This window comes from Orycteropus afer, unplaced genomic scaffold (assembly GCF_000298275.1).
Source record: "Orycteropus afer afer isolate SDZICR_OR568_19922 unplaced genomic scaffold, OryAfe1.0 scaffold00118, whole genome shotgun sequence".
Taxonomy (NCBI): Eukaryota; Metazoa; Chordata; class Mammalia; order Tubulidentata; family Orycteropodidae; genus Orycteropus; species Orycteropus afer.
The window spans coordinates 5269882-5297008 of NW_006921705.1; the positions used below are offsets into that span (position 1 = coordinate 5269882).

At 38.4% G+C, this 27127-nt stretch overlaps 1 protein-coding gene across 1 annotated transcript in view; it reads right to left on the reverse strand.

Annotated features, from left to right (window-relative positions):
- PRKG1 (protein kinase cGMP-dependent 1) overlaps positions 1 to 20628 on the reverse strand; it is a 1628352-nt gene extending 1607724 nt beyond the window's left edge. Inside the window, exon 1 of the mRNA XM_007944042.1 lies at positions 20318 to 20628. Coding sequence (XP_007942233.1) covers positions 20318 to 20628 — 311 coding nt within the window. The remainder of the gene's footprint in view (positions 1 to 20317) is intronic.
- Positions 20629 to 27127: the final 6499 nt, after the last annotated feature.

Here is a 27127-nt window from a genome sequence, read left to right on the forward strand (position 1 = left end):
CAATCCTACTTCCGTAGTGATAACTGCCTCGGAAACCCAAGGAGGGGTCGCTATGAGTCGGGGCCGACTCGACGGCACATAACAACAACAACAACATATAGAGTATGAAAAGGTGTTTGAAAGTCTGAGGATCTGCCGGATTTACAGTGCTGTCACTTAAGAGCTGTTGGATTTAGGATGTGCAAAAAGTTAACACATTTGGCTGCTAACCAAAAGGCTGGAGATTTGAGTCCATCCAGAGACACCCTGGAGGCAAGCCCAGTGATCTACTTACAAAAAGCCAGCCAACAAAAATCCTGTGGAACACAGCTCTACTCTGACACACACGAGGTTACCATGAGTCAGACTGACTGGACGGCAACTGGTTGCCTCAACTCTTTTATCCTTAATTGTCCCATCGCTAATATGTAAAGTGTCTATCCTGCTTTACACACTCACATATTATGAGGCTTAAATGCAATCATAAAAACATTCCTATCTATAAGCAAATGAATATACAATGTTGTCAACTTCATTTTCACATACGCCCAGATCTACACCTGCAAAGGTAAGAAGACTTGCAGAAATACCACCTCAGACTCTAACAGAAGCACAACAAGATCAGATATACTGGAAAAGTCTTTTAAATGATTAGGTATTCCTAGATTCCATCCTGAAGAACAAGCAGCAGTACGACTAAACAAATCGGACTTCAAATTTTCTGTTTTATTTTGGTTAATATCAAGGAAACCACCTAATAAAATGTTACTTTATCATGAGTTTGATGGACTATTAACATTTATGTAATCTTTAGATTTGTAAGCTATTATCATGACCCCAACAAGATTTTTTCAGTGAACATTCTAGCTGTGTCAGCAAAATGAATTAAGAAACAGAAAAATTCTCCTGTGACTGTTTCTATTGATTTGATGCTTGTGTTTCTCAGAAATCAATCCATTTACTTTTTAAGCCCAATCTATGAGGTTTTGTGTTATGGAGATTGAAACGAGACATTTATTAGAATTGGAAAACAAACATGCTTCTTTGTAAAGAAACACAAGCACCACAGATTACTCAAGTTGGAGGGACCTTTTCAAAACTATGTAATTCCAGAGATGAAAAACTGAAATGATTTCTGTGTCCAGGGACATAACAAAAACAAGCGGTAGTGTGCTAGATTAAGGCAGTCCCAAGCAGCAAGGCTGTGACAAACTTGGAAAGCACAGCTGCCACTGATCGATTCCAGCTCATGGTGACCCCACGTGTGTCAGAGTTGAACTGTGCTGCACAGGGTTTTCAGTGGCTGACTTTTGGAAGTAGATCACCAGCCTTTTCATCCAAGGTACGTCTGTGTAGACTCAAAACTCCAACCTTTTGATTAGCAGCTCAATACAGTAACTGCACCACACCAGAACTCCATGGGAAACCTCATAAACACATACCAAGGCATTCAAATTCAAATTTTGTAAAAACAAACAAAACAGGCCTTGAAGCTCTATTAAGATCAATGATTTGAGTTTCCAATGTTCAAATAGAAAAGATGAAGAATCTGAGAGCCAGGAAGATGAAGGAGTTTCTTATTCTTTACTTGACAAATTATTGAGGACTAGCTGTGTGCCACCTGTTCTGGGCTCCAAGGACATAGCATGAAACAAAAGAGACACTACCTTTGTTTTTATGAAACTTACCATCCTATGGAAAAGTAGATGCTAATTAAATAATGACCAAAATACAGAAACTAAAACTCTGATGCACGTGACTTAGGAAAATTACACATGCTACAAAATCAGACACAAGAACTGCAAATTTCACTCCAGCCCAGGTGTCCTGAACCAATCCATGTTGGAAGAATCCTGAATAAGTAGTATCTCTTTTAGCATATATTACTTTAAAGTCAATGGCTTTCAGGTATTAATGATTTGGTTGCAAGGAAGATATTTATCTACCAGTCTTCTGTTCTTGAGTAGTTCCTTAAGAAATATTTGTTGTTGTTGTTGTTGTTGTTATGTGCTGTCAAGTCGGCCTTTGGTAGATGATTAAACAAGTAAACAATTTAAATCAATCGACAGAAAACTTTTATTAATTACCAGAATAAATAATTAGAAAGTAATTACTAAACTTTTTTAAAGTATTTGATTAAATTAAGAATTCTAACATTTGAGGTGAGGGGAAGGCCAGGAAATGAGCAGAGTAGTTTGGAACAAAACTAAGGGAGACAAACTTGTCTGTCAGTTTGTTGTACTGTGGTGGCTCGCATATTGCTGTGAGGCTGGAGGCTGTGCCACTGGTGTTTTAAATGCCAGCAGGGTAGATGGGTTTCAAAAATGCTTCCAGATTGAGACAGACTTGGAAGAAGGAAGAGGCCATTCACTTCTCAAAGAATGGGACAGTAAAAACCTTATGAACAGCAGTGAAACGCTATCTGATACATTACTGGAAAACTTTAGGAACAGCCCTGAAACAATGTCCAATACAGTGCCAGATGAAGGGCCCCTCAGATTGAAAGGTACTCAAACTATGACTGGGAAAGAGTTGCCTCAACAGAGAGACCAAACCTTAATGATATGGATAAAGTAGAGCTTTCAGGACCTCTATCTGTTGATTTGGTGTGACTCAAAAGGAGAAGAAACAGCTGCAAACTTCCATTAATAATCAGAACATGGAGTGTAAGAAATATGAATGAATCTAAAAAATTGGAAGTTGTCAAAAATGAAATGAAATGCATAAGGATTGATATCCTAGGCATTAGTGAGATGAAATGGACTGGCTTTGACCATTTTGAATCAAACCACCATATGATATACTATGCTGGGAACAGGAAATTAAAGAGGAAAAGCATGGCATTCATCATCACAAAGAATGTATCAAGATCTATCCTGAAGTACAATGCTGTCAGTGATAGAATAATATCCATACACCCACAAGGAAGACCAGTTAATATTACTATTATTCAAATTTACATACCAACCACCAAAGCCAAAAATGAGGAAATTGAAGATTTTTATCAACTTCTGCAGTCTGAAATTGACCAAACATGCAATCAAGATATGTTAATTATCACTGGCAATTGGAATGCAAAAATTGGAAACAAAGAAGAATCACCAGTAGTTAGAAAATTTGGCCTTGGTGACAGAAATAAAGCTGGAGATCACATGATAGAATTTTGTAAGACTAATGACTTATTCAGGAGCTCTGGTAGCATAGTGCCTAAGGCACTTGACTGCTAACCAGAGGCTGGCTGTTCAAACCCACCAGCCACTCCTTGGAAGGAAGATGGGGCAATCTACTTCCGTAGTGATACTGCCTCGGAAGCCCAAGGAGGGTCCGATTCGATGACACATAACAACAACAACAACAACTTATTCATTGCAAATACCTTTTATCAACAACACAAACGGCAGCTATACACATGGACTTCACCAGATGGAGTACACAGGAATCAGATTGACTCCATCTGTGGAAAGAGGCAACAGAGATGCTCTATATCTTCAGCCATAACAAGGCCAGGAGCTAATTGTGGAACCATCAACTACTCATATGCAAGTTCAAGTTGAAATTGAAGGCAGTAAAAACAAGTCCATGAGAGTCAAAATATGACCTTGAGTATATCCCTCCTGAATTTAGAAATCATCTAAAGAACAGATTTGATGCATGGAACACCAATGACCAACAGCCAGAGGAATTGTGGGATGACATCAAGAACATCATCCATGAAGAAAGCAAAAGGTAATTAAAAAGACAGGAAAGGAAGAACAGACAAAAATGGATGTCAGAAGAGACTGAAACTTGCCCTTGAATGAAGAGTAGCTAAAGCAAACGGAAGAAATGACAACATAAAAGAGCTGAACAGAAGACTTCAAAAAGCAGCTTGAGAAGACAAAGTCAATTATTATAATGAAATGTGCAGACATGGAGTTGGAAGACCAAAAGAAGAACATGTTCAGCATTTCTCAATATTGAAAGATTCTACGGCCAAAATATTGAATGATGCAGGAAGCATCAAAAGAATATGGAAGGAATACAGAGTCTCTGTACCTAAAAGAATTGGTCAATGTTCATCCATTTCAGGAGACAGCATATGATCAAGAACCAATGGTATTGAAGAAAGAAGTCAAAGCTGCACTGAAGGAAGCAGCAAAAAACAAGGCTCCAGGAATAGACAGAATACCCATTGAGATGTTTCAACAAATGGATGCCATGCTGGAGGCACTCACCTGGTTATGCCAAGAGATTTGAAAGACAGCTACCTGGCCAACTGACTGGAAAAAATTCGTATTTGTACCCATTCCAAAGAAAGGTGATGCCACAATATGTGGAAATTACCAAACAATATCATTGATATCACACAGAAGTAAAATATTACTGAAGATAATTCAACAATGTTTGCAGCAGTACATTGACAGAGAACTTCCAGAAATGCAAGCTAGGTTCAGAAGAGGATGTGAAATGAGAGATATCATTGGTGATATCAGATGGGTCTTGGCAAAAAGCAAAGAATATCAGAAAGATGTTTGCTTGTGTTTTACTGACTATGCAAAAGCATTAGATTATGTGAATCATAACAAATTATGGGTAACATTGAGAAGAATGGGAATTCCATAATACTTAATTGTACTCATAAAGAACCTGTACATAGACCAGAAGGCTATGGTTTGAACAGAACAAGGGGACAATGTATGGTTTAAAATGAAGAAGGGAGTGCATCAGGATTGTATCCTTTCACCACACTTATTCTATCTGTATGCTAAGCAAATAATCTGAGAAGCTGGATTATATGAAGAACATGGCATCAGGATTGAAGGAAGAATCATTAACAACCTGCAATACACTGATGACACAACTTTGCTTGCTGAACGTGAGGATGACTTGAAGCACTTACTGATGAAGACTGAAGACTATAGTCTGCAGTATGGATTACACTTCAATATAAAGAAAACAAAAATCCTTACAACTGGACCAATAAGCAACATCATGATAAATGGAGAAAAGACTGAAGCTGTCAAAGACTTCATATTACTTGATTCTACATTCAATACCAATGGAAGCACTAGTCAAGATATCAGACGACGTATAGCATTGGGCAAATCTGCTGCAAAAGTCTTCTTTCAAGTGCTGAGGAGCAAAGACACCCCCTTGAGAACTAAGGTACACCTGACACAAGCCATGGTATTTTCAGTCACCTCATACTCATGTGAGAGCTGGACAACGAATAAAGAAGACCGAAGAAGAGTCAATGTTTTTGAGATGTGGTGCTGGCGAAGAATGCTGAAAATACCATGGGCTGCCAAAAGAACTAACAAATCTGTCCTGGAACAAGTATAGCCAAAATGCTCCTTGGAAGCAAGAATGGCCAGACTTCATTTGACCTACTTTGGTCATGTTGTCAGAATGGACCATTCCCTAGAGAAGGATGTCATGCTTGGTAAAGTGGATGGTCAACGAAAAAAGGGAAGGCCCTCAATAAGATGGACTGACACAGTGGCTACAACGATGGGCTCAGGTATAGCAAAGATCATGGGGCTGGCGCAGGACCTGGAAGTGTTTCGTTCTGCTGTACACAGGGTCACTATGAGTTGGAGATGTCTCAACGGCACCTAACAACAACAACAAATATTTGAAAGGGGAATAAATAAGAAAACACATCATTGGCAAATTGAGGAAATGTTTCTTTAAAATGGAAATTCAATAAGGAAAAGCATAGGCTACTTAAAAATTGTAACTACTCCTGCCCTCCAAAAAATATATATATACACACACATATACAAGTACAATATGGGTAAAACTTTCTATGTATGGTGCTGAAAAATGTGCTTCAGGCATGAGCAATTTATTTTATTACAAATTGACTATAACAGAAATATTATTGTAGGAACAACTACCACACTACTAAGGAGTGCTATAACAACTTATTTTTAAAAGAGAAAATACATCTTTGGCTACCATTTCTGTATGGATGTATGAAACATTACCAGAGCTACACACAAAGAGCTATGTAAAAGAGTGGAAAATAAAACTTGTGGTAAAAAATGGGTGGTTGGGACAAATTGGCAAGCAACATACCATATGGGGAACAAGCCTGGATCTGGCATCACACAGACCTGTATTTGAGCACTTCAGTCTACTGTTTTATTTTGAGCAAATTATATAATTTCTCTGTGCCTCATTTTTCCCATTTGAGGAAAATGGAGATGATAATATACTTACTTTATCAAACTGTTTTGAGAATTAAATGAGCTACCATTAAGCAGCCATGGTAAGCACAGCAGTTAAGTGTTCAGCTTGGCTGCTAACCAGAAGGTTGGCAGTTTGAAACCACCCAGCATCTCCACAAGAGAAACACCTGACAATATGCTACCATAAAAATGCATACCCCCAAAAAAAACCCTGACATTGAGTTGATTCTGATTCACAGTGACCCCATAGGATAGAGAAGAACTGCCTCCGTAGGGTTGCCAAGGCCATAAATCTTCATGCAAGCTGACTGCCTCCTCTTTCTCCTGCTGAGCAGCTGGTAGGGTTCAAAACGCTGACTTCTGGTTAGTAGCTGCTAAAGGGGCAAGGAGGCAACATCTTCTGACCTTCTCTAACTCTGCAAGAGGAGGACAGAACCACCCTCAGCAGTTCAAGGCCTATTCTTATGAGGCCAGACATGCCACACCTTTCACTCCTTACCATCCTTGACCACAGTCTCTCTCGCAGGATCTATCACCTCTCTACTGGGTTCGATAATTCGCTGCAGTGGCCACACAGAACTCATAGATTATGGGGTTTATTAGAAAAGCAACAGGCTACAATTCAAGCTCAGGAATGCACTCCGTCTCTCTCAGTTGCCTGTCTCTCTCAGCCACCTGTCTCTTTCAGTCGGCCATCTCTCTCTCAGGCACACATCTCTCTCTCAGCCATGTATCTCTCTCTCTCTCTCTCTCAGTAGCACATTTCTCTCTCAGCAGTGTGTCTCTCTCACATCTCTCCCTGTCAGAAATGCATCTCTCTTGGCCACATGTCTCTCTCTCACCAACGCATCTCTTTCAGCTGGCAGCAAGAGATTCTCCTCTGCCTCTAGAAGAGCTCATTTTAAGCCTGGCAGAGTGGCAAAACTAACCAATCCCAACCTCAGAATTCTATACACCTGAGAGAGAGCAAACTTCCCAGAACACTACTTTGTGCTACCCCAGGTGGATAAGCCATACCATGTAATTTACTACACCACAGCAGCCAAATGCTTTAACCACTACCCAACCAAAGCTCGATCCTATGGGGCAGTTCTACTCTGTTACATGGGCACAATGTGTCAAAAAGTTGACTTGATGGCACTCAACAACATACATAGCACATAGTAAGAGCTAAAAATATATTTTTAGTAATAATTATCATCACCATCATCTTTAATTGACCAATAAAGACAAGTTTATAGAGTAACCATTGGGAGCTCTGGTAGCATAGTGGCTAAGACACTTGCCTGCTGACCAGACGGCTGGCGGTTCAAACCCACCAGACACTCCTCGGAAGGAAGGTTGGGCAATCCTACTTCCGTAGTGATACTGCCTTGGAAACCCAAGGAGGGGTCGCTATGAGTCGGGGGGCCGACTCGATGGCACATAACAACAACAACAACAACATTATTTCCTTTACTTTAAAAAATGAGGAAGAGAGAAATTGTTCTCTAAGTACAGAAAAAAATAATAAAATTAAGAAAATAAGGGAAACCTAATTGGAGCAAGAGACATTTTTAACCTTATTTTCTTCCCCTTCATGATGATAAAGCAGTTTATTTTATTACAAAAAGAAAGTCTGAAATATATTAATTGGAGTCAAGAATAAGAAAACGAAATTTTCACATGTGTTTTAAACCATCAGTAGTAAGGCCTAGATATTATTTACTAACCCCTCTAGTGGCACAGTGGTTAAGGCATTCAGCTGCTAACCAAAAGGTTGATGATCTAAACCCACTAGCTCCTATGGGGTCGCTATGAGTGAGAATCGTCTTGATGGCAGCAGGTTTTGTTTTTTTTAAAAAATCCATCTATCAGATAACCTCACTCTTGCCAAGTCAAATAAATGTATACTTGAGTCATTTTCCATCTATCACTGTGACAAGAGCCCTTAGGACTCTATAAGATGGAGCATCGTTCCAATATGATAGATGATTTACATGGCACAGAACTTCAGTGGTGCTACCAAATAAACCCAGACCACAGAAAAGAATAAGTCATGTGAAGAATGTCTCCTCTGTGATGAGCAGCACCTGTGCTGTATGATTTAGGATGAAGGTTCTGGTGATGTGTTCAATATTATTTCTCTCTATACACACTTTGTGGTGGTATCTTCATTAAAATATCTCAATATTGGTTCTTTATTCACAAATATTTTTGTCGTTGTTGTTGAGAATATACACAGAACGTAGACCAATTCAACAATTTCTACATGTATAATTCAGTGACAATGGTTACACTTTGAGTTGTGCAACCATCTCACCCTCCTTCTTCCATTAACATACACTCACTGTCCATTACATTTCTTATCTAATTTTTCAAGCTGCTGTTGTCATTTTCAGTCCATATATATCTTAAAAGAACCCAGTGCTCAAGGCAGACATCATTTACTAGTCAAGATAAACATCTGTTTGGTTTTAAGAAGACTTCAGGGGGTATTTTGAGTTGAAGGTTTAAAGATAATCGAGCAACAGCTTCAGGGGTTCCTCTGCTTTCTATGGCTCCAGAATCTCTGGAATCCATGAGAATTTGAAATTCTGTTTTTCATTTTTCCCTTTTTGCTCAGAATTCTTCTAAAAATAATCTTTGCTCACAACATTCAGTAATAGTACCTGGGCACCAGCCATTACTTCTGGTCTCACAGCAAAGGAGGCAATTGTTCATGGAGGCAATTTGCCACACATTCCATTTCCTCCTCCTATTCCTTATATTGGTCCTTTGGATCTCTTCATTTCTGAAGGTATACAAGTCTGGGCTGCTTAAAATAATTACAAGTGAGTTATAGATGGCTTATAAATTCCAAGAAAAATAATAGGATATCCCTCAAATCTCAGAATTTTCTGAAATTACTTCTTATAATTACTTATAAATATGAAAATAAATACCCAAACACACATATGTACTGTTTCTACGTCCCTAAATGTTTCATTTTTAGTTTTTTCTGCAATGATTATTATTTCAGTGGCACAGGCTATTTTTTCTAGCAATTGCCTAGTAAAAAGAAAACACTTTTTTAAGGCTAAGTATTTTCCTACCAAAATAAAATATAGGAGATAATTAACATATTAATGCCTTAAACAATTAAAGGACAAAGGCTGCAGGAATTCAAGAAGTTTTTAAAGAAAGAGATGGCAAGAAGTTAATGAAGTTGATCTGTTCACAACAGGCTTGTTATCATATTTATTTTCCATTCCTTTCCTTGAGGATTCTTTCAAAGTAGCATGTACTTAGTTTTATACCTTTCCATGTTTCTTTTTCCCACAAGAGAATTTTGTTTCCATACTATGTAATGCCAGAACATTGAGGAGGCAGAAGCAGACAAATGAGAATTTTTCATGCCATGTTTTCCTTTTATAAAGAACAAAAACAATTTGAAGGGTGATTTTTGCAAAAAGAAGAATTACTATTTCCAGATCAGGTTATCACTGTTAGAAATAAGTCATATTTTAGTTCCTTTCACAATATATCTAAAGCTTTTCATATCTGTAACAGGAACCTTTGCTGATACAAATATTTGGTGGAATTCAGCATGAACGTTTTTATAAAGCTACGTATTAACTGAAACTCTAGAAACTTTGAGTAATTCTTTCATTTTGCACTATACCATATACTATGAACGTTTTTTTTTTCCTCTAACAATTCAGAATGGAAAAAAGTTCTATTAAGTTAATATCCATTTTCTCAAAATAAAAAGGGTCTCACTTAATAGATACAGTCAAGACAGTCAAAAACTGACTTTTGTTTAATCCAAGTATCTTTAAGCTTACTTTTCTGAACTTTGGTTTTCTCAGACAGTTGCAAAATAAGGGGTAGCAATTACCTAGAATGATGACAATGATTCACACAGAGGTCCATGCTCAGTAGTGCATGCAGTGTACATTCTTGGGTTTATTACACCACATTTTTTCTTATTTCTCTCATCCCACTGACATAATGAGCTGCCAACATAGGCTTAGCAAAATGGTACCTGTCACTTTCAGATGCCTAATAGTCCTTTAGGAAGGATATGGTGACGTTCTATCAAACCAGCACAAGTCTGATCCAAGGCCATCTTCTGTTTCGTCATAATACAAAATGTGTTCCTCAGTCACCAGTAACTTAGGCAAAGTGTGTCTTATGATGATGGAGGTGTGGCATGGTGCTTCCTTTTGTAGCATGTTAGCCAGTCACCTGCATGCTCAGTGGTGTATGACCAATCCACCCTCTAATCCATCAGTAACAATAACTTCAGAGGGGCAAAACTCAAAATGCCCATTTTTTTTTCTTGTCATGACAGTCCTTTTTTCTTCTCTCTCAGTCCAGGCTTAGAAGCACTGTCAAAACCATAATTTATTGACACAGCTGGACCATTAAGATGATATACAGTATATCCAGAAAAGAAGATGTTTTTTTCCTCATATTATTGCATTATCCCTTGGCCCACGTCTGGTGAAAGCTTGATATTACCATAATAGAATTGTTTCAGAAAATAGTAAAGGCATTTTGCTTAACTAAGGTGTATTTGTCATCACTGACATTTAATAAATTAACCAAATTAAACTGACTGGTTGATACCTTAAGTATTTCATGTTCAAGTAAGAAGTATATAATGCTATTTCTGGAAAGCAAGTAGAATCTAGAAGTAAGGAAATGGACTTGAACATGAGAAGGTCAATAATATTAGAAGATCTGCTTTTGACATATATTATAACTCTAGAAAAATAATTTAGGCTCTTTACTTATACTTTTGCTTAGCCTAAGTTAATTCACCATTGTGTTGAAGTTAATTCAAATTTTATCTGTCCTAAGCAATTCTTCTGAAGTTTAATTAACATTTATGATCTTTAGAAAGGGACAGGTAATTAACATTTTATTTTTGATGCAGGTGAAAGTAGTATAAATTGACACTAAACTGTCATTTTGGTTTTTTCAGTACTAACCTCTAACCTTTCATACCTTGTAATATAAGATATCAAAGACATAGATATTTTCCCCATGTCCAACTCTTGCCCCTGCGACCATGATTCCGTCATTCTGCTTCTGTTAAATCATAACAAGAAAACACATGCTTCTGGTTGTGTTTCTTTATTGTTGCTGATTCTTCTTATCTCTCCCATTTAGGTTCAATAACCAAACGCACGATGTGAAACTGGATTCATAATTAAAATGTTTACTTCCTTATGATTAACTTCCCTGTGTAATTAATGTCTGCAATCCTCTGGGCAGCCTTATTACATCTACTCTTCTTTAGCATGCTATCTGTCAGCAGAATACATTTTCATAATTTAGAAGGTGGAGAAAGAGACAAGAAAACTCCTCACTGACTCCAATTCCAAGAAGATTATTTTTATCAAAAAGTATTTGCAATCATACTAGCTATTTTCATCACTTATATAAAGTGCTATATTGGCTGATCCTCACCTGAATAGATAATGATTAAATCACAAATGTAAATAGCCTCCCATAAGAAACGATTAGGAACATACTGAGGATTGTTTAACACCAATATAAGGAAAAGGAGGGCAAGAAAGAGACCAGTGAGGTTATGAGTACAGAGTTTAGGAATTCCTGTCTCTTTCAGGAGACTTCTTGAGGGATACACCAAGATTCTCTCACTGCAGGTGCTGTCTCAGCCCTCTCCTCTGACAACAGTGCCCAGATCTGTCCACTCAAATCTAATCATCTGGAAAAGAGATAGAGAAACTGATGTGCTTGCTCCGCTTTCTCTGAAGCCTCCTTGGAAAGTACTCCTCAGTCTGAGCTCAGACTGTTTGCCTTAAAAGGATAAAATATCTGTAGAAAAAAAAAAAAAGTAGCTGGCTGCAGAGACCTCACATACCAGAATGAAAAGCACTACAAGCCCAGTACTCCTCTTCCAGGGAGGGGACCTCATTCTTCCACCTTCATCAACTTTAAATGTCACTGAAGTATCTGGGACCCAAGGAAACAATCTCACTGGCTAATGAGGCAGCAGCCACCAGTAAGAGTCAAAAACCAACTTTGGATGATGGCTACTCCTGATGTATGTCATATTTGAACAGTGGCCAGGACTCATGGCTGACAGGAAAAGAGAAACATACTTAGTTACTGAATGGAGCTGCTATCACTTTTGTGTGCCCCAAGTCTGCAGCAGGTAACCCAGTGATTATGTGAAAATGACAATTTCATGTGCAATGGACATCAGGAAGCCGGAGATGCCTGACTGCACAACAAGTAGGGGATTTGGATGGATCAAAAGGGTCCAAAAAAGGTGCTTCCTCAAAATGGGAATTCAAGTAAGCTTTAACAACCAAAGTTAAATGGGCTGTCACAGAGGTTCTCAGCCCTAGGTGTGTATTAGAATCACCTTAGGAAGTTAAAAAACTAAACCTATAGCTCAGACCCACCCCAGAGGGATTAAATCAGAAACTCTGGAGGTGGTATTTTAAAACTCCCCAGGTTATTCTATGTCACCAGGATAGAAAACGAGTGGGGTAGGTAGGGTAATGATTACCTATTTTGGGGAATAAATAAGATGACACTAGCACACACCTACTCATTCAAAACTCACTGCCATCAAGTCGGATCCAACTCATAGTGACCCCTCTTTGGGTTTCAAAGGCAGTATTACTACGGAAGTAGATTGCCCAATCTTCCTTCCGAGGAGTGGCTGGTGGGCTTGAACCGCCAGCCTTCTGGTTAGCGTCAAACACCTTAGGCACTACGTCACCAGAGCTCCCAGCACACACCTAGAAGTTAACAAAAAATCTATTACCACATTTGCAAGCCCTCAAGGTTTACTGATTTCAGCCAATAGAGACATTCAACCCTTTAGATGCAAGGTTCATCCTAGTTCTCTGTTTAACCAAACACACACACACACACACACACACACATATACCTACAGACACTGTCTTCTCATTATATGGTTCCCAACTTTGCTGCACATTAGAATTACCTGGAGTGTCTCAAAAAAAAAAAAAAAAAAAAAAGTACTGATGCTGGCTTCCACCCCCAAGCATTCTGGTTTAATTTGTTTAGGGTAAAACCTGGGCATTGGATTGTTTTTTTAAACTCCCCAGGTGATTGTAATGTGCAACAGAGTTTGGGAATCACTATCCTAGTTTATCTCTTCCACCACTTCTCCCAAAGTACTTCTACTTTCTATTCAGTAACTGGTGAACAGATACTTCTTGAAAATAGTCTATATGTTTATTCATTACGTTTTCCTGCAACTTCCTTACCCCCACACCTCTTTGGGAAGCAGGAGAGCCTACTGGCTATGGCTCTGGAGATAAAATTCAGGATTAAGCTTGTATTAAATGCATGACCCTGGGCAAGATGCTCTTAGCCTCTCTGAACCTCAGGGTCTAGTGCCTCAGTACAGTGAAACAGAGATAATCTGGAATCTTCTTCATGGTTGCCGGGAGTATTAAAAGAGACAATCTGTGTGAAGTACTCTGAACAATGCCTGATACAGAGTAAGCACTGAATAAATGCTACCCATTATGATAGGCAAGCAGTGCCACTCTAACTATATGATTCAGAAACGGGGCTGCCCTGACTTGATCTCCTTGTTCCTTTCTTCTGCCCTGTGGACTGCACAGAAGTCACCAAACCTTCACTTAATGTCCCATTAAGAGGTGTTTCAAAAAGACAACACAATGTATTCAGAACAAGCACTGGTCAAAAGGGAAACATGTTAATGGTTTTCTGCAGAACTCCTGGAATGGCTCCCAGAGGAGGAGGCAAGCCTTCCATAGTCTCCAATTTGGGTTCTTCTCTCTATACCTAAGGAGTTCTGGTGGAACAGTGGTCATAGCATACAATTGCTAACCAAAAGGTTAGCAGCTACCAGTTGCATAGGAGAAAGATGTGGCAGTCTGCCTCCATGAAGATTTACAGCCTTGTAAACCCCATGGGCCAGTTCTACCCTGTCCGATAGGGTCACTATGAGTCGGAATCAACTTGATGGCAGTGGGTTTGGTTTTGGTTTTTTTCTCTGTAGCTGTCTTCACCCACAAACTTCTGTCTCATTTGCAAACCCTGTTCCAGTCCCATTGCCTAATTACTCGCCCACAAAGCCCATCATTCCTTTCCAACTTGCTTGCAAATATGGTACAGCTTTAACAATACTCATCTTGTTCTGCCCTTTCCTGTCCCCGTGACACACATATCTTCTTCCCACTCTAGCCTCCTGCTTTTTTCATATTAATAACTATGATTATAAAATCCATTCACAAACAAGACACTTCGACAGTACACTATCAGTCCCACCTTTGGTTAAACATCTGCTTCATGGAGCTGGAGTTTTTGTGCTATTGTTTATATTTACATGACAGTTTTTGGAGAGAGAGCATTCCTCTGCTTTTAAAAACAAAATTATACTTGGAGAGTTCAAACAGGCTACACATAGTTAACGTCTCAGAAAATAAATTTTAAGGCGATGCTGAGGAATGCAGTCATTACAGAAGATGGTGAGAGGAAAGTAGAACTGGTGTCAGAAGGCTGGGTGTGAGGAAGGGCTGTCAGGGAAGGGGTGGCAAACAGCGCCAACTCCACAATTCCGATTAGGATTCAAAATGCCACAGATGTGATTGCATAATAAGCTGTTGAGCGGTACTGGTAAATGCTGCTTTCAGCATGTGTTTATTTATCGCATTGTCTTGCATTCTATTAGCTGGGAAGGTTCAAGTCAAAGGGTCTGGAATGCTAGCAACAGGCCTAGCTCCTTGGGATGGGCAGCAGCACCTATGGCAGAAAGAGCAGCAGCCTGGTGTTAAAATCTGGTTGCTAGGATACCATGGAGACCCTCCATTGCTAGGCAGACAGGAAAAAAAAATGTCCATATGCCTTATAACCTGCAAACAGCTACAAAGAAACATGAGCTACCTACTTGTAACCTTTCCTTTTAGAAATCCAAACCCAGTTCTTCAGTGAAATCCTGAGTAGTGGAAACTTAGAAATGTGGCCCAGTAGAGCAAGGAACCTGGTCATTTATATTCTCAGGCTATATCTCTAGAGCTACTCTATATAAGGGTCTGTCGGTATTTTCATTATAAGCTCCATTTCAGGAGCACACAACTTTACTGTGCTTTAAAACACCCTAATAGGGTTTTAGCAACCAGGTCTAATACATTTTTACAAAAGCATCCATGACTTCAATTTTACTGCATAGACCAGAATGTCAAATTAAGGACCACACTTACATTGGAAACCCTACTAAAGTAATATTAGGTTGAAATTTAACTCCTCCACAAATAAGGGAAAGATGATGTCAAAAAACAACTTCAAGTTCAATTCTCATCTATGACCAGTTTCCCTGGTATCCAAGGAATCGGCAATGCTAGTCTATAGCATAAAATTAGATTATTTTTATTGTGAACATTTTGAAATGTGTAGAAAATGGAATCTGGTTAAGAGTAAAACTCAGTTTCTTTAAGAGTTGTAATCATCTGCTACGTGCTTACGTTAAATACTCATACTCTGTTAGGATACTTATGACTCTTATCAAGTCTTTGTTGATGGGAAGTGAAGGGTTGAGGCTGCATTCTAATATTCAGAGCTTTATTGATGAGTAACAATTACTCTTCCATGTTAAAAAAAAGAGAAAAAGCAATTCTTGATTCTAAAAATAAGCTGAAATGCCTTCTCGTCGACTTTATAAAGCTATAAAAACTAACATTATTATTCTCTTTCATTCACTTTGCACCCCCAACTTGCTTTCCCTCAAGGCCCAGTACCATCTTCTAGTACAGCCACTAAAACCAGTTATGAGACTCAACTCTGAGTCCTGGCAACCCCATGTGTGTCAGAATAAAAGTGTGTGCCATAGGTTTATCAATCGCTGATTTTTCAGAAGTAGATTGCCAGTCCTTTCTTCTAAGGCACCGCTTGGCAAACTCAAATCATCAACCTTTCAGCTAACAGCTGAGGGCAGTAACTATTTGCATTGCACCCCCCCCCCCAAAAAAAAACCCAACTCCCTGCCATCGAGTCAGATCTGACTCATGGCAACTCCTCCTTGGATTTCCAAGGTGGTCTCGCTATGGAAGTAGATTGCCCAACCTTCCTTCCAAGGAGTGGCTGGTGGGTTTGAACTGCCAGGCTTCTAGTTAGCAGTCATATGCCTTCAGCACTGCGCCACTAGAACTCATGGACATCGTTATAGCCAGTAGTAGCTGTCATCTCCCAAATGCACCTTCTGCTTTTCTTTGTTGTCTTGTCTCTTTGCTAAAGGCTTAGAATGTCTTCCCCATCCTCTCAAATCCCATCACCTAAATCATGACCATTCTTCAAGTACTTACTCTAAATACCTCCACTTCCACAAGACTTTCTGATAACATAAAATTAAAGGCTAAATTTTGCAAACTGTCCTATATATCTCCTTGTGACTTACCTTACTCTACTTCCTAGAATAATATCTATGCCATATTGCTATCCCCTTGTTAATACTTGGTTGACAGGAACTATGTAGCACTTATTTCTAATACATTACCATAGCTTGCACATAGCAGATATCCCAGTAAAATACTGAACTTAACTATAAGGCACACCAGCAATTTAATTACTACCTTTGAATAAACTTATGTTTTAGTATTCATATCATCTGCATTCACACTAGAATTCTACAATTTTCTCAACTTTCCACAGAATTTAAATTATAGCCTTTGGGAAGATTCTACTTCTATTGTGATGAATTAGTGACAAGGTTTAAAAGATCATATACTATCTTTTTAAAATTAATGCCTTCATCTTTTTAAAATTAATCTCCTTAAAAATAAGATGTATTTCTTTTATCTGCAGTGCTTCCAAGTACTCACAATCAAAAAATGAAACATAACGTCATCATTTTCTGAAATCTAGCTCCTCCTGGGGTGAAAAGCAATAGCTTAATAAAATAGAGAGACATTAACAACTTTTGATAGGAATGCCAGTCTATATCGTCTACCCAAAATGACATGGAACCCTGAGAGGGCAAATTGGAAAGGATCTAGGAACATTTAAAATATGTAAAGAGTTTAGATCAAAATACCAGGAATCTGAATTTTGCTACCAATCACAGAGGGCAATTTTCAAGAGTGTAATGACCTGAAATAAAATTACTTAACACAGTCTATAAGAACCATAGACCAATAAACCAATAAATTGTCTGATGGTATATCATGGATGGGCTTCTTTTATTTATTTATTATTTATTTATTTTTTGTAAGAGTTCATTTGTTTATTTCAAAACATACAGTCTAGTAGTTTTGCATTCTCAAACAGTTATTTGATAGCAGTTGAATATAGATTGCCAACTTGCTACCTCAGTTCATTGCTTCACATCCTAACATAAGAAGGGCTTAAAGGTTCTTTCTGTACAGGTTATAAAAGAGACAAACAAAAACTCTGCCCCTACCTCACAGGCACAGAAGTGCCCTGGCTCTGTGCTGGATTCTGACAGAGACTTCATTCCAGTTCCCAGCTTGGTGGGAAAAATCCAACCCAAAAATATTCAGATAGTTTAATTTAATAAGTTCATTTACATTTGCACTGCTTTTTAGTGACCCAAAGTCACTTAAAAACAGAATATTTTATTGTAGTCCTCAGAAAGCAACCTCAGTAAGCAGAAATTTAACAAACGTATTTACAGACATTAGATATTAAGCAGAACATTTGATGGGCAGTTATTTACATTTAATGGAAAGAGAATGGAAAAGTAACATGAATGTGAACTTCAAATCAATTTTAGGCTTTTTAGACGGTTTCAATTTAACTTGAATTTAAATTAGTACTGTGTGTAACTGTAAGAAAGATGACCAAATTTAAGTTTTCAGTAAAGACGAAATATACAAACATAAACACTTGTTGCCAGTAAGTCTGTATGATCAAATTATTCATAGTGAAATAAACTGAAATGCAAACAGGTCTTCAGTTTGGCAACTTTTCTTAGTTCTTTGTGGAGTAGTCTTGCACCACTACTCAAATGACATAAGCTATAATCATTTTACATGCAATATACTTCTTTACCCTAACAAAGGTACACTCTACCACTTAAGCCAATTTTATTCTAGTTTTCTTCATGTAAGTGTGAAAAAAGAACAGAAGTTTTTCCAAAATTGGTTAAGCTTGGAAGATACTCTATCATTTTCTTCAATATAATCCTTCAGAATCACCAAAGCCACCATGATGATATCTTAATAGTTGACGTCTTTAAAATAAACATTGTAAAATAAATAGCAGAAGGCACAACATTGCTTAGTGGATAAAATGTTTATTATAATGAAATGGTGTGAACTACTTGACACACTAATTTCACCTTCCAACATGGACTTTATTATCATTATTTTAAATCCAGTTGTTCTACACGAAAGCCCTAAGAGGCTTTTAAAACTTAGCACATTCTACAGCTCATTCCCCATAGCACAAATTTCCTTGTATTTTCTACAGTAGAATGTTTAACTGGAGTTATCAGCTGGCTTAATCACACTTCATTATAAAACCTATTAAAATGATCTTTTTATAAAAGTGGAGTTTGCTCTGTGTTACTCCAAGTTCCTGCAGAGACAAAAATGAAATCCTATGGAATGCTTAAAGATGAAGGGGTTTTTTTTTTTTCATTATGAAAAACCTGGCCCAGGAAAGATCTTCAAGCACCTTGTTAGCTAAAACAGACCAATATGTCAGGACTGCAAACTAATTTACCAAAGAAAGTTGATGTGGATTCAGTTCACTCAGGTTTCTAAGGCAGATTTACGTCTGCTGAACTGTTACAGCAACTTGCTCAGGTTAGAATCACAGAAATGTTTATTCTTATTGTCTCTTTCCCAGTTTCTCACAGAACACAAACTTCTCCTTAAAGTGAACTTGCACAAGTAACCAACAACAACTCTACGTTTTTCAAGTGTAATGGGTACATACTCATGACCCCTTTAAAAATCCAATGAATTCAAATAGAGGCTAGTCAAATATTTGTACTTCTTCCTTCTATGAATTACTCATATTTATTAAGAATCACAAGAGACCTCGTATTATGTAACATGTTGTCACCCAGCTAATGTGATGTAGTTAGGAACAGAATAGCAGAATCTTTTTTTTTTCAGTTATGTCATTATCTGTTAATTAAAAATACCATTCATCTGAGTACTTTCCCTCTTTTTATGTTAATCTCATGTTCCTGCTGCGTTATTCTCCATATGCACTCTGAGTTAAGTGTTGTATAACAAGTTTAATTCAATTTTCCCATCCAAGTTATGGAGCCCACAGACATCAGAACTATCCAGTTTCTCTAAAATGCTAGAACAATACCAGAATGGTTGCATTAGAAGCCAGGACTAAGGCAAACAGTGGGTCCACATTTTAAGTGAAGTGTATTTATCTATGTTTGACCCTCAAAAACATGCAACACTCTTGGGAGATGGAGACAACCACTCCATTAGTAACATTATGCAAATTCCTTAAGGAAAATAAGCAATATTCTTCCTCAGATGTTATGAAAATATATTTTTTTAAAAAAAACCAACAGACTAGGCTTCCATTTCTGGATTGTAAATGTCATCTAATTCAGGGAATCAAAAAATCTTCCCTTTCATATGCCTATTTGCTTATTTTTTACACTTTGATGATGACAGAACATCAGGTTTGAAGGGTGCTAGCATGAATCACCAGCATGTAGAGAAATCCGAGAGAGCCACAAAAGCATAGAAAGTAAGGGTGATATCAAACGCATTTCATTTCAAGTCTGATGAGCCTGCATTTAGGATTTTCCGGATGGGCAGGTTTGCCAGGGCATTTGGGAGATGGGGTTTTTCATTCCTCTAAACACACACACAAACACACACATACACGGACGGACGGGTACACACCTAGGGTGCATTCAAACTCTATATACAGTAGGTAGCAGATATAAATGTATATGTATACATACATATATATATATACACACACACACATATTTTTAAAAATATTTTGAGACCTGACAAAGACATGAAGGCAACGTACTGTGCAGTGAGTCTGGGTCTGAGAAACGTGCACAGCCCCTCAAGAAGTGCCCGTTAAAATGAAACATTTCTGAGGATGAGAACAGACATGGCAAGCGGAGGGGCGGGGGCCGACAGACAATACAGAGACCCGCAGCTCCCCACCGACAGGGTGCCACATGGACCCAGCACGCAACCCTTGCTTACTGTGGGCTCTTAGGGTAGAACGGCAGGGTCACATGGCTGAGATCCTGGATGTCGAAGGCGGTGGGCTCAGCGGAGATCGCCTGCCGCTTGGTGCGCGGCTCGCCCTGCAAGGTGCTCGCGCTCTGCTTCTGCGCCTGCTGGGTGGCCGGCCGGATCACCGAGCGGTACTTGTCCAGCTCGTTCTGCAGCTTCTGGATCAGTTCGTCCTTCTGATCCAACTCCAGCTCCAGCTCATCAATGAGAGCATCCCGCTGCCTCAGCTCCTCAATCTTCTCCTGGAGCGCGTATTGTAAATCCCGCAGGGTGCCCATGCTCCTCCGGGCTGCCGCCGGGGGCTCCTTCCTGCCGCTGCTCCGCGTCTTGGGGCTTCCTCCCTTCTCTGATCAACTTTCCCCAAAGTCGCCGCCGCCTCCCGAGTGCAAAAGCTTCCTACTTGAGCCCAAAGCCAGCCCTGGCTTCTGAGCATGCCCAGTTCACAGACTCCAGCCACCGAGAGTTTCAGTGTGCAGATTCCACTTCTCCGGGTGGACTGAGAGACTGAGTGCGTGGATGAGAAAACAGCAGGTCCAGCCCGGGATTAATCCTGAAACCTGGTGGGCGCCACGGCGCCCAGAGGAAGGGTCGGGAAGCGCAGTGTCAGAGAAGAGGCAGAAAGGGACTTGAAGGAGGGAATACGCGGCACGGCTGCTCTGCTTGGGTAACTCGCACTGGGCGCCTAAGGAAGCCGGCAGTGTGTGCCGGGAGCCTGATAAACCTCTGGGGCGCGCTGGGGGCATGTGCAAGCGGAGCGAGGCAGGCGCACTCTCTGCGGGTGGTGAAGTGGGAGGGAGAGGGCTGGGAGGACCCCAAGCATACTGAGTAGGCGTCAGCCAGCTCCAAAGCATGCCAGTCTTGAGGACCCTGGGCAATGTAGGAGGAAGAGCAGACTCTGCATTCTAAAAGCTCTGAGCTCTGGAGGTATTTTGACCGCCACTTTCAGAGACAAGGCTCCAGAAACGAGTGGCTGAGCACTCGCTTCTCCCACTCCACTTTTTCCCATGAAGAGCGCCTCACACAGGTGGCTAACGCTTGAAAAGAAACTTGCCTTTCTCAGGCAATGAGAGTGAGTCCATGTCTGGGAGGGATTGATTCCTTCCGTACATTTAGGTGCCTTTGGGGAAGAGTGAGGGTAGGAGTACCTGCTTTTCTGCCCCCGACCGTTGCCATTCTCTGCCTGTTCATGCTAATTTCTCCCCTTGTGTCCCTTCCAAACTCAGATTAATGAAACGTTCTTGGGCAAAGGCTAAAAGGGATTTGGGCCCTAGGAGGCCACTTAAGCTTTTCCATTTTCCCTTCCACTTGAGCTACTGTCTGCATAAATTAATTGATGGGCCCTGCTTCTTCCATTTGCTGAATTTGGGGGTAAAAATCATTACTGAACTCCAAAAAGTTCATCCTGAAATTGAACTCTACCTTTAAAAACATTACTTGTCTGATAACCAAGCAGTTAGGACGGTAACTTTCCACTTAAATGGAAAGGAGGAAACTGACGGGAACTTTGAAGAAGATAAAAAAGGGGAGGGGAAGACTAAAAGGGCTACAATAAATTGTACCAACCACCATCTCACGCCACCCACTCCCACTCCTAGCCCTGCTTACCCAGTATTTCCTAACATGATAACAAGTAGGTAGCAATTAAGTATCCAAGGATGATTCTCCCATTATGGGAACATGTTAAAAATCTCCAAAAATGTACCTAATCTTTACCTAAAATTCCTAACATTTACCTAAATCTTCTCCAATTCATCTACTTTTAAAATAATTTTTATTAGTTTCCAAATTACTATTCTTGTGCTTTATTTGGCCATTTCTTCACACCAAAACAAAGAAAAGAGAAAACAAGTTAAAACTGAACTGCAATTCAGAGCTATTCACTGAAATCTAAACTTAGTCAAGGACACAAATATGAGCCTCAAAAAATTTGCTCACTTTTGCTTTTGAATATACAACTTCTTCTGAGCTCAAAAAAAGGGAGAAGAAACAACTAACCAATGGTATGTTAACAAGCTTTTCATTTCAAATGTACTTGTTTGTAACTAGAGGTGTAAATGAAAAAGGACGTACAGTCCTAAGCATGCTTCCACACAGATTACGATCTAACTCATTTTAATGCAAATAATAAAAGATACTTAACTGCTCTGCTTTCTGACCCAGACATTGTGAGAAGTGCTTTTATTTCAGAATGTAATATTTATATACATTACTCTATAGTGGATAATTTCCAAAACATTTTCCTTTGTAATGAACAAAACATGAATAATTTACAAATACTGACAGCAGTAAAAAAACAGCACTGAATTACTGTTGTTTTAATTTAAAGTATGACAAGCAGAAGTACTGTGACTTTGTATAACTGACTCTGTCTTTAGTGACATTTCCTTCTCCCAGGCAGAAGGCTAAATTCTAACCTTATTTAATTTATGGGAATTCTTTAATTCCATGGGAAAATGTTTAAAACTAAATGACTTTTTCTTTCCTATAGATCTAGTGTAGGAGTCCATGAGTCCAAGAGATTGTTTAAAAACACATCAGAAAGCAATGAATAAGGTATAGACAACTGCTAAGCAGGTTTTTTATTTTAAAGTTTAGTTGAGGCTTAAATAGGGATTGCGACGACTCGACGGCAAATAACAACAACAACAGTATCTCTCAAGGAGCTCTGGTGGCGCAGTGCCTAAGGCATCTGACTGCTAACCAGAAGGCTGGCGGTTCAAACCCACCAGCCACTTCTTGGAAGAAAGATGGGGCAATCTACTTCCATAGTGATACTGCCTCGGAAACCCAAGGAGGGGTCGCTATGAGTCGGTCCGACTTGACTGCACGTAACAACAACAACAACAAGTATCTCTCAATGGAGCCCCTGGAGGTTGTATACAGTTAAGTATTCATAAGTTCAAATCCACACAGAGAAACTTCAGGAGTAAGACATAGCCACCTACTTTCAAAAATATGGCCACTGAAAATCGTATGGAGCCCAGTTTTCATGTGTCACCATGAGTCAGAGTTGACTTGATGGCAACAGGTTTCATAATGTCTCTGAGAAGTATAAAGTAGAGAAGATCCTTCCTAATTTGTAGATAGTCTGCTACATATACAAAGGAAAACAGAAAAGTATTTTTCCCAAAATATAAAAAGTACCACTTCAACCAAAAAATATTCAAGTATTTTGAACAGAAGACCTTTTAAAACTGAATTACATAGTTTTTCACTATTTAAGCTAGCATATCAACATATAACTATAGGACACACATTACATTTTCATTTTAAATGGAATTTTTATGATAACAAAATATATTTTCCACAATGAATCTAATATTGACAGAATCTTATAATGACCACAAAAACAATAGTGGCTGAGACTGTGAATATATGATTGTTAGAACTGTTTAACCCTTTAAAAGGTATCCAAGGCATAGAGCACATTCAGTAATAATTAGTTATGAAAAACTTAATTTTTCCTTAAATATTTTATAATTATATATGCAAATTTGGAATTGTAGGCTTTTCTCTTTCATCCTTAAAGTCAAAAATAAATTATTTTATGTAAGTTTTTCATAATGATATTCGTAACTGGTTGTTTAGATCTTGAGGGACTTGGGTTTCCATCTAAGCATTTTGAGTGAGTCCGGTATTATATTAAATATCTTTGGCACTGTACTTGGTAAGTGCTAGAAATAATTCTATGTGATAAATCAAGATCCTGAAATTATATGTCAACAAAGACAAATTTTACCATAAAATCTTTGTTATATGCCCCATAGTGATCTTAATTGGTTAAATTACAAGATCAATACTACTTTCTACTCATTAAGAAGTAGCTACTACAAATCTGGAATGGAATGGTGTGGAGTGGAGTAGAGTAGCATGGCCTAAGCTCTCACCTACTACCCATCTGGGATGGAGACTTTGATGTTAGATGCTAACAAAGCAATGCAATTTTGAAGGAACTGAATTCACACTCTAAAATCCCATAGTCAACCCACCACTTACTTTTCAATAGTCTCTTCAACACTGGCTTAAGAGAAGCAACATTCTATCAGTAGCCAGAACAAACTGTGGCTTACTGAGAACACACTGTGGCTTACTGAACTGGAATATGCTCTTCAATTCTGCACTCAACTTTCATGGCTGAGTATGAATATCACCATGCCTTCCTTAATGGAATCTCAGAACCATCTAATGATATACTCAATAAGGCAGTTTCACTATAATACTGGCTATTAAATAAATAATGAATCTGTGAATCTGTAGACTCTAGCATTCTTCACTAAAAAAATATAATTAGCCTCCAAAAAAAAAACTCTGGTAATTTTATCCTCTACTTGTCCATTCCCCTGATGATAAATTCCTTGGAGAAGTCTTAACGTGGAAATCTTCTGCCATTTTATGTGTATATCTTGATGGTAGGAAGGGAGGAGAGCTGAACATTTTAGGTAATGGGAGCCACACTTTGGACAAGGCTACTAAAAGTAACGTACTCCTAAGAATCTAGATATGCTGGTTACTAGTACTGTCAGACATACTGACTTGCTCTAAATTTGCTAATCATAATCAAGATCACCATAAGAGTATCTTTCTTGAACTCAAAATGCATGATAGGCACTATTCATATAACCTTTCAAAGTGGATATTATTATGATTTCCATTTATAGCTGAGAAAACTGTGGCATTAAAGCACCCACCTAATGAATGAAACAGTCTGGATTCAAATCCAGCCCATTTGGCACACAGCTCAAACCCTTACTAACCCCACATTGCATCTTAGTGGGGCTTTCAAGTTTTGCTTTTGTGTCTTAGTTCTGGGTCCAGGGTACTTAGAACATCTGCAGTCTTAATTAGAAGCCCTTGTGGCACAGAAGTTAAAGTGCTCAACTGCCAATCAAAAGGTCTGCAGTTCAAACCCATCACCTGCTCCATGGGAGAAAGATGTAGCAGTCTGCTCCTATAAATATTACAGCCTCAGAAACCCTACGGAGTAGTTATATCCTGTCCTTTAGGTTCACTATAAGTCAGAAGTGACTCAATGGTAGGGAGTTTTGGGTAGTGTTAATTAGCCAGACTTTGGGTTGGGGAAGGCAGGCAGAGGAGACATTTGGGGAATCCTGAAAGAGCTGGAAGAAAATTATTTTAAAAGTTCCTTTCCCCAAGATTATCTTCACTCCAGCACCATTTCCTCTTGCTTTAGGGTGACTGTTACTAAAAGTTCCAATTACCCCTCAATTTCAGGCAAACCAGAAAAACTGGTAATCTTATTTAATTCAGCATTGTTGAGACTCTTGAATTTATACGTATTTTGTAATTTTGCTCTCAGAGTAAAGCCAAAGAAAGTCTATAATGATAAACCTAGTATTTTAGGCACATTATAAACCCACTTATACTTTTGTTTGTGTGAATATGTTTTAGGAAAGCAATCATGCAATTTCAATGCATAATAATACACCATAGGTGTTGTCTTGGGATTGCAAAGGGGAATGAGTCAGACAATAGAATTTGATACACTGGATAAGGATTCCAAGCTCTCCTTTTGGTTTACTGTTTTTATAGAAACCTGACAAGTTGACTTCCTATGAACTGAGCAGTGATTTAAGCACCTGCTATTGGAGTGCACATAACTCCTAGATATAGATCATTCTTCGTGATTGAGTTTGGTGGATGGATTCAGCCATCAGGAATGCATACTTAAATGACAGAAGTAAAAATTCTAATGCCGGCCTGTTTGAAGTCTCACTACAGTGAATGATAAGGTCCACATGGGAAATTTAAAAAAAAAAAACCCATAAACCATTAATGATGAAAAACTTACTGCAGAGACTTGGAAAGTAATAGTGCACTGTATCATAATTGCTAATGTGCTTAGAGTTTAAAACTGAATTAGTGTCATGACTAATATAACTTGATATGAATTCTTATATTCCACAGCTTAAAAAGATCTTAAGTTATTATTGAGAGTCTCAGCCTAAAATAGTATTTGTGAAAATCCATGCACTCTGTAAAAAAAGAAAACATCTCTTGCATTCTTTAGTGAGATTTCCATATCCAATGATAAGAAGAAATAAATGGCTTTCAAGAAGGAAAAAAATTAGATGTCCTATATTTTTTCCATAAATTGAAAAATTTAACTGCATGAAATGAAATTTAAAATCTTTATTTGGGAGTTCAATCAACTGTCACAAACCAAAACGTGTATGAATTGCTGAATGGAAAATGAATTTGCTCTGTAGAGTTTCCCACAAATTACAATAAAAATTAAAATAAAATCCTTTATTCACAAAAAGTATTATTTTAAGCATATTTTAAGTGAAAATACTCATGAATATGCAACATAATACTATCTCCCATTCCTGAGTAATAAGGCACAGTTTCTCAATTGCATTTCAGTTATTCTTCTGCTATATGAAATAAACATCATTTCCTAACTTAATGCATCAGTATTTTCCACAAAACATTTGCAGAAATAATTTTGTTTTGAAAATGGGTCTTGATATCATGTAGCTTTAAAATAAATAAAGCTCTGGAGTCAATGGTTCTTCTTCTTTTGTTGTTGCTTTTATTTTAAGTAGCATTTAACAACTAATATAACTTGGCCATTTCCCTCTTGTTTGCTTTCTAACCAAGATTTAAAGTCAAGAAAATTTAAATGTTGACAGTGAAGTCACTAAAATTAGTAAAGTACTAAAGATGTACATAGAAGTTTGGGTAAATTTAATTCTTATCAGTAGATAAAGTGAGTGATTTTGTCACAAGAAAGACGCCAGAAAATCTGCTTATATT